This window comes from Electrophorus electricus, chromosome 3, assembly GCF_013358815.1.
Source record: "Electrophorus electricus isolate fEleEle1 chromosome 3, fEleEle1.pri, whole genome shotgun sequence".
Lineage (NCBI taxonomy): Eukaryota > Metazoa > Chordata > Actinopteri > Gymnotiformes > Gymnotidae > Electrophorus > Electrophorus electricus.
Genome location: NC_049537.1, coordinates 8493539 through 8502500, shown reverse-complemented (window position 1 = coordinate 8502500; position 8962 = coordinate 8493539). Strand labels below are relative to the sequence as shown.

Here is an 8962-nt window from a genome sequence, read left to right as displayed (position 1 = left end):
CTGGGGATAGAGGATCTCCAGGGTTCCAGGGTGCCCGTGGGCCAGGAGGACAGAAGGTATGTTTTATGGCTTTCACTGTCCAACATATATAATCACTTTTATTTTCTAGTTTAAACAATAGAGATGAATGTTGCAGTTTATCACCAGTCTTTTTGCTTCATAAAACATGGCTAGAGTTCTGGTCTGTTGTTCACATTTTTATATACATGTTATTGTCTGTCATTAATCATACTATGTTTTTGGCTAGTGATATTTTTATGTGTTTAATTTTGGAAGCTATAATTCTTGATGACTGAAGATGATTCTTGGTTTGCAGGGAGAGGCAGGACAGCCAGGAGTTCCAGGAGAACCAGTGAGTGTCTCTCGAGCTTTGGCCAGACTAATTGTCTAGCTCTGTACTGCCTTTTACAGTTCTGAACCTATCAGCTTTGCCCTCTGTTTGATCTATGTCTGTATTTCCCAGGGTACACCTGGTAAAGATGGCTTCTCAGGCATGAGAGGAGAGAAGGGAGAGATTGGTGTATTGGGTATGCGTGGGCAGAAGGTGTGTAATTGCTTTTGCCTGTGCGTGTGTCTAGATTTTATATCTGTGCATAAGGCAGATTCAGATCTACTAATCTGAATCTAAAAGTGCTGTGCTTAACAATCACATAGATATGGTGCCAGAGCCTGTGTGTGTATTGATTTGTTGACTACAGTATGGAATATGCAAGGCCTTGTGTATGAATCACTCTGCTTGCAGTTAGAGAGGCTTATGTAGACTTCTCAATTCAACCATAGAGCTACACACAGACACACAAATACAGTGCATCCGGAAAGTATTCAAAGCACTTCACTTTTTCCACATTTTGTTATGTTACAGCCTTATTCTAAAATGGATTAAAACATTTTTTTCCTCAAAATTCTACACACAATACCCCATAATGACAAAGTGAAAAAGGTTTGTTTGGAATTTTTGCAAATGTATTAAAAATAAAAAAACAAAAAAATCACATGTACATAAGTATTCACAGCCTTTTCTCAATACTTTGTTGAAGCACCTTTGCCAGCAATTACAGCCTCAAGTCTTTTGAGTATGATGCTACAAGCTTGGCACATCTATCTTTGGGCAGGTTCTCCCATTCTTCTTTGCAGAACCTCTCAAGCTCCATCAGGTTGGATGGGGAGTGTCGGGGCACAGCCATTTTCAGATCTCTCCAGAGATGTTCAATCGGGTTCAAGTCTGGGCTCTGGCTGGGCCACTCAAGAACATTCACAGAGTTGTCCCGAAGCCACTCCTTTGTTATCTTAGCTGTGTCCTTAGGGTCCAGAGTGCTCTGGAGCAAGTTCTCTTCAAGGATGTCTCTGTACATTGCTGCATTCATCTTTCCCTCCACCTTGACTAGTCTCCCAGTTTCTGCTGATGAAGAACAACCCCACAGCATGATGCTGCCACCACCATGCTTCACTGTAGGGATGGTATTGGCCAGGTGATGAGCGATGCCTGCTTTCCTCCAGACATGACGCTTGGCATTCAGGCCAGAGAGTTCTGATTGGTGGAGTGCTGCAGAAATGGTTGTCCTTCTGGAAAGTTCTCCTCTCTCCACAGAGCAACGCTGAAGTTCTGTCAGAGTGACCCTTGGGTTCTTGGTCGCCTCCCTGACTAAGGCCCTTCTACCCTGATCACTCAGATTGGCCGGGCGGCCAGCTCTAGAAAGAGTCCTGGTGGTTCCAAACTTCTTGCATTTATGGATGATGGAGGCCACTGTGCTCATTGGGATCTTCTATGCTGCAGAAAGTTTTCTGTACCCTTCACCCAATCTGTGCCTCGATACAATCCTGTCTTGGAGGTCTACAGACAATTCCTTGGACTTCATGGCTTGGTTTGTGCTCTGACATATACTGTCAACTATGGGATCTTATATAGACAGGTGTGTGCCTTTCCAAATCATGTCCAATCAACTGGATTTACCACAGGTGGACTCCAATCAAGTTGTCAAAACAACTGAAGGATGATCAGTGGAAACAGGATGCACCTGAACTTAATTTTGAGTGTCATGGCCAAGGCTGTGAATACTTATGTACATGTAATTTTTTGGGTTTTTTTGGAGAGAGCTCTCCCATGGTCCTGTCTATACTTTCAGTACTCTGTCAGTTAGAGTGACTGACAGCTTGATCGACACCCTCATTGGTTCACAGGGAGAACGAGGGTCTAAGGGGACATGTGGACCAAGTGGACAAAAAGGAGAACGGGTGAGTGAGTGAAAGAGGAGGGAGATACAGAGAGAGCTCATGGGGTTCTGGGGGTTTGCACAGTGAACAATGTGGCTTTCGTCCATAGGGGGATCCTGGAATTAATGGCAGACCAGGTTTACCTGGAAGGAAGGGAGAGCAGGTACACACTGACGCACACAACCACCTATATGCACGCACACACACTCGCACACGCACACACACACACAAAACCCCCCTCCAAAAAAACCCACAATAACACAAACACACACACTCTCTCACAAATGCACACATGCAGAGTTATGTATCTTTTCATCTCTGTATGAGGTCTTGCAAATGTACCTTTCCATTCAGCCATACTGATCAGTTCTCCTGGTGCTGTGTTGTGTAACAGGGTGACATGGGGTCTCCAGGGGCCATAGGAATCCCAGGAAAAGAGGGCCTTGTTGGACCTAAAGTATGAGCATGCATATACATTCAATCAAGCGTTATCAATTAATTTACAAAATTCTTTTTAAAACATTTCTGATTAAATATATAAAGGTGTGTAAACTAAATGTGTATTATTTTGAAGCTAAGCACATTATTTGTTTTGTTGTTGTGGTTGACCCAAATGTAACTGTAACAGATATTTGGTATTAAATGGATGAGCTCTTATGTGTGCTGTTGCACAAAGCTGTGTACACTCAGACTGTTGTGTCCTAACACCCAGGGTGACCGAGGTTTTGATGGTGTAATCGGGCCAAAGGGAACACAAGGGGAGAAAGGTGAACGGGTCAGTATTACACAACTGCAGGCTGTTATGCATAGATTTCTCTTTTACAACAGAAACTTGCATTTGCAAGTTCATATTGATCCAAGTCTGAGTATTTTTGTCATCTACTCTCCAGGGTCCCCCTGGCATGCCTGGCCCCCCAGGTCCTCGGGGTGCAGAGGGGTCGCCTGGTCTGACAGGCCCCATGGGGCCCGCTGGGGCCAAAGGCCCAGAGGGAATGCAGGGACAGAAGGTGCTAAGATCACTTTGTTTTGCTGAACACAGGGGACACTATTGTAATTATTTTTTAGATAGGAGAGCATGGGCCATGTTTAGACTGTCATTAATGCAGGCATATGGGATGTCTTTTGAAGGGGGAGCGAGGCCCTCCTGGTCCTGCCATGGTTGGCCCCCGTGGCATTCCAGGAATCCCAGGAGAGAGAGGAGAACAGGTGAGTCTGCACACTCCTATTGTTTCTACATCTCTCTCTCTCTCTCGCTCTCTTTCTTTATTCCTCTTTTTCTCATGTGTCATCCTCATCTGTGCTAGGGGGAAATAGGCCTCGATGGAGCTAAAGGAGAGAAAGGAGACCAAGGCATAACGGTTAGAGGTTATCCTTTCATACACACATCTCGAGCTACGCACAGCTTTGTATCTCTTCTGTTCGGTCTTTGCTATCACATGTCCCATTCCTCTATATCTCATTCTTTATAGGAGGAAGACATTCGTGCTTTTGTTCGATCTGAGATGAGTCACCACTGTGGTGAGTGTGCCTTTTAATGCACATTATATCATTATATTACACTTTGGTGTGGTAGCTTTATAATCCATTGAAGATGGTGACAGATGTAACACTTTCTGTCTTGTTTTCTCCCTCTTTCCCTATCTGAAGCCTGTGGAGGTACGTTCAGTGGTGGTCTAAAACCATAATCTTACAGAGTATTGCATTAACATTGGTATTAGCATTAGAATTTACCTTCAGCGGCCTTGAACAGGTCATCGCAATCTTACATGACTCCATTTCAATTTTTAAAATCTTAAATTAACTTTTAAAATGTTTGTGTATGTGTCTACGTATGGGTCCAGCAGGTTGCTGAAGGGTGTTTGTGTTAACAGGAATATTGGGTTATTCTGTTTGGATCTAATGCATGATGTAATGATCTAACCAAGGTGGTGTTCAACTCCTGTCAACTCCTGTTTGGGTGCATGAGTGAGCATGTTTTTTGTCAGTAAATGTGTGTGCATGTGTGTGCGTGTGTGTGTGTGTGCATGCATGCGTGCTTGTGTGTTTGTGTATTTACTGAAGGCTTTAAGCTTGCTTGAGTTAGTGTGATGCTCTTGTGGGCGTGTCCTCAGGTGTTGGAGAAATTCCGGCTCATCCACCAGTTCAGACTTTCCGTGATCGCTCCTCCACGTCCCCCGAGCTCTCTGTAACCCGGGGAGACGAGGAGGGTGAGTCTGCTTGTCCATCATTTCCCCATCTCTTGGCTCATCCTCACGTCTTGTCATTGTCCTCTCATTTGTGTAGTTAACATTCAGCTTCTTGTCAGTGTATGTCCTGTGATTACTGTGCTACTGTTTTACGCCAGTATGCATCTGAGTCATTAACGTCCATGAGATATGTTAAATGCAGCATTGATATTTAACATTCTCCAGTTCCATATGCACTTTGATTCAGTTAAAGGAATATGCTAATTTACATGATTTTTCACTTCTACTTCTTTTTTTAAGGTATGTTTGTTTGTTTAATGTTTTGAGTTCATAAGACTGGTCATAAAAAGCCAAGAAGCTGTAAATCTCAATATTTAATAAAATAATACAATACTTTTCATTTAACTAATATAGGACTTTCAATGCAGTGATATTAGATTCCCTGTAAAAAGGTTTTTAAAAATCTGTATATTTCACCACTGCCAAAAACGTAGTGACTTTATAGTGACTTTACAGTGATTTTATCAGCATAAAATGCTTTCAGTAATGTTATGAAAATGTAAACTCCTGTCCTGCCATGAATCTGTCTTTGACTTCATGGGTTTATAGAAATTGTGTCTACTAATCGCTGACTAGGAGCTGTTATGATATTTACTACGTGATAGTAATATTTTCAGTCTAGTACAAATCTACAAGAACCATGTGTGAACTCAAAACCATGCCTTGTTCTATCAGCCACATATGCTGTGAATGAAAAATCATGTCTGGGCTCAAGCTATTCCTTTAAGATATGGAATTTGATTTCAAAGACTGCTCAAGCCAGTTCTGAAAGTTGTGTTTGGTGGTGTGTTTGTTTGCATTGCAGATCGTGGGCTGCATGTTGTGGTAAACACAAACGACCCTGACTATGAGCACATATACTCCATAGAGAGCTATGATGATCCCATGGAAGAAATTGTTGACCTCACTGCCTCAGTCAATCAGAGCAAAGGTATGATAGCCCCTACTCCAGACCGTTAGCGTTACATGTTTGTTTGTGTGGTGTGTGTGTGTGTGTGTTTTTGTTTGAGCACATGTGAACACACCCACAGATTGATATGATATGAATATTTTGGCAGGCAGGGCCGCCACTACTGTTGCATTAAGTAAAGTGAGACAGAAAAGAGAGGTTAAAGGTGAAGGTAAGCGCCGGCCTTGTTTTGTTAAGGTGCTTCAGATGGGTGGTGCCAGAGCATGCAGGTGCTTCTCACATGTTTGCTAGGAATTCAAGCTGAGCTACTGTTGCAGTATGCATGGAAAATAAGATCTGCATCACTAATCACTAATCTGTATGACATGCCAATGTTGACATTTTACTTTGGCATAAGTACAGTTATGACATGAGTATATGTTGTTTCCTTTATATCATTTACATACATACACACATTCTCATCTAGCAGAAATACAGGGCAAGTGTAATTTAAATTCTAGCTACAGGGAACTGGCAAAATAATGCATCGCTAAAGGAGGGCCATGGTGTCTATGAAAGCAGAAGTGATTGGTGTGCTGGAGAGTATGGCCTGAGACCACCAACAGCTGCCTTTATTTCATCATGTATTAACAAATCAGTATGTCATTTTTCTCAGTTGATACTTACTATTCAAAAATACATTATTTATTAATTAAGACAAATAATTTGTTTATAATAAGTCCTCAGAGTCCTGTTCACATATTAATTCCTTCTCTTTAAAACTGTTCTGAAACTCATATGTTTAGATAGATAGATAGATAGATAGATAGATAGATAGATAGATAGATAGATAGATAGATAGATAGATAGATAGATAGATAGATAGATAGATAGATAGAGACATATCTATCTATCTGTCTATATACATCTTAACATATGATTTTAATTGATGTCAACACTTAATAACAAATTCCTGAGGAACTTGGTGAAGCCAAGGCCAGATTGTTCTCTTGCACACTGAAAAACTATTCCAGCACCAGAAACTACAGCTCCTGGTGGTGAACTCTGACTTTTAAATGCAGTCAGTACAACTTGCAAGCTTATTGTATGCGTTTTTTCTTTTTTTGTTAGTGAATTAATTAATGAAAAAAGGGCCTAATCCTTAATAAATTAGTCTGGAGAATCAGTGCTGCACCCTAACATTATGAAATCTTGAGGAGAGTCTTACATAAACCTTATTTTCTAAAGACAGTAATTAATAAAATGTCCCTGCTATTCCACCCTTGTCTCTCTCTGCCTACTGGGAGAGGAAGTGCCTGAGGCATGGCACTGAGCTCAGCACGCCAGTGCAGACAGTGCAGCATGACCATGTGCCAGAGAAGTGCGAAGGGCTCTGGGTGTTGGGTTGTGTGTGACCTACAAGAAACGGTTTCTGTACCAGAAGCAACAGAAACCAAGCTCACGTTGGGGCTGGCTGTATGGATGAGCAGTTTCCCTGTTTCCTTGCCTGTTCACTTCTGGCTGAGATCACTCCTAATGCCCCGCAGCTGTGCTTCATTATCCACCTGCAGCTGTGCCGGCTCGCAGCTCCCTGCCTCTTGTTTGCCTCTTGTAGAGCTGTCCGCTGTGGCAGTGCTGAAGGCGTGACAGCTGCTCTCAGCAGCGCTGACAGACAGGCGCCATCCGGTCGCAGGTGCATGGGGCGCGGCATGCTACCATTATCATTTTATATGCTGCATTCGTGTCTTTATTTGTGTGCATTAGATTCCTGCATATTGCCACTGGATGAGGGCAGCTGTTCCAGATATACCCTGCGCTGGTACTTTAATTCTCAGGTGAGCGTCTGTAGGCCTTTCATCTACAGTGGCTGTGGAGGAAACGCTAACCGCTTCACACACAAAGAGGAGTGTGAGCAACACTGCCTACCACTGAAAGAAGGTATACAGATGGTCTGATAAACACACATTTTCACTCTCATGCATTTTTATTCAGTGCTATGATCAATTTTAGAACTTTTGGATATCTAGCAAACAACCATACACAATTGTCTGATCTGTGTTGCAGCTGCTCTTGCATCAGATGGTGAACACTAATGGCAGGACTGCGACCTCTTCAGCACAGCATCAGGCTTCAATACCCTCATTATAGTCTACTGATAGCTTTGATGTCATACTTACATCCATCCATACTTTGGGTATTTATTTTGTGGATCAAGCATTTGCATATTTTATCTTTTGTCCATTCATCTGTATAATTCAGTATTTAGATCAGAACACAACACAGACTTTTTAAAAAGTATACCTTTATTACCATTGTCAAGCAATATCATTGTTTGTTGCAGTTTCCATTATGAGAAATCATTGTACTAATGCATAAAATCTGTGGAACCATAGTAATGAGTATATCCACTACTTATATTTAACACAATACTCAATACTGTTCTTAATCAATTACTTAAATATTGGATTATAACTAGAAATGCCCAACGGTGTCAGTACTCTATTATTAGAGTATGCATACAAACAAAAATTTGGCTGATATTTAGATATTTAGTTAAAAAACTTAATTCTAATTAGACAACATTCTAGCCAAAGGTTACACAACACTAGTTTCCAGTAGTTTTGCACTTTTGTACAAAATCATGCACTTAAATGCAAAACATGCAATAATGCAAAACATCAATGACTGCAATAGCAGAGTTGGATCACTAAGACATTTCTACCAGAATCATATTTACACTTGCTTTGACATATAAGGTCTAATATTTCCTTTTTGCATGAACCAATCTTATTTTTGGATGACAAGGCCAAATGAAAAATGTAAGTACTATTCATATTTAAGAAATGTTAAAATAGTGATTTTGTTTTATTAGTATTTATATAGTGACAGAAGCATTGGTCGGCCCGTTACATGAGTAAAATCATGAGTTCCGTTTCTCAGGTGCTATTTTTAGTACACAATCTGTGCTGTAGGGCAGCTCTGTAAATATAGATCTGTATTTTTTCAACTTGTAGCCTTGTAGCCCATATTTCTTGAATGATCAATTGTTGCATATTTACTTTGATTTTATAAAGAAATGGTGCTATTTTCCAAACATATTTATGATGTAGTTTGTAGTTGATAAATATTTTGTCTATGGTAAAAGATGATTCAACACTTCAGTTTATTCATCAGTTTTGGATTCATGAATACAAATGGTTTAAAGGTTTCATGAGACACATATACAAATACAATTTATTTGTGGAAAACATATTTGAGCTGAAATGCCAGTTTTCTTTGTTGCTTTCTTTTTTCTTTCTTTCTTGGCCTCAACCGCCCCCCCCCCCCCCCCCCAGCTGATACCCGTGAGTCTGGATGCGTTTGCTGTATCATTCGTGATTCACAGCACATTGTAGACAGAAACTGCACACTTCATCAATTCTTTATTGTTTTCAGTATTATTTCTCTCTCACTCTCAGTCTCATTCTCACTCCCCTTATCTTTCTTTCTCTATTGCCTTCCTCCTTTATTAAATCAATTGCTATGTGAATGCCCATTATGTTGGCTGTGTCAAAAATGACTTTCTCCCATCTTATTGCAATGCACTGTAAAGCTTTAGGTTACCACCCCAGAGCTG

The 8962-nt window shown here is 41.0% G+C and overlaps 1 protein-coding gene across 1 annotated transcript in view; it reads left to right on the top strand.

Moving 5' to 3' along the window:
- Positions 1–8645, top strand: part of LOC113575960 (collagen alpha-1(VII) chain-like) — a 28955-nt gene extending 20310 nt beyond the window's left edge. The window contains exons 50-65 of the mRNA XM_035524059.1: positions 1–56; positions 317–352; positions 464–544; positions 2179–2232; positions 2321–2374; positions 2606–2668; positions 2924–2986; positions 3102–3218; positions 3340–3417; positions 3516–3569; positions 3681–3729; positions 3859–3867; positions 4323–4418; positions 5263–5388; positions 7111–7284; positions 7411–8645. The exon at positions 1–56 is cut by the window's left edge and continues 16 nt beyond it. Of these exons, the coding sequence (XP_035379952.1) occupies positions 1–56; positions 317–352; positions 464–544; positions 2179–2232; positions 2321–2374; positions 2606–2668; positions 2924–2986; positions 3102–3218; positions 3340–3417; positions 3516–3569; positions 3681–3729; positions 3859–3867; positions 4323–4418; positions 5263–5388; positions 7111–7284; positions 7411–7439 (1139 nt within the window). The 3' untranslated portion in view covers positions 7440–8645. The remainder of the gene's footprint in view (positions 57–316; positions 353–463; positions 545–2178; positions 2233–2320; positions 2375–2605; positions 2669–2923; positions 2987–3101; positions 3219–3339; positions 3418–3515; positions 3570–3680; positions 3730–3858; positions 3868–4322; positions 4419–5262; positions 5389–7110; positions 7285–7410) is intronic.
- Positions 8646–8962: the final 317 nt, after the last annotated feature.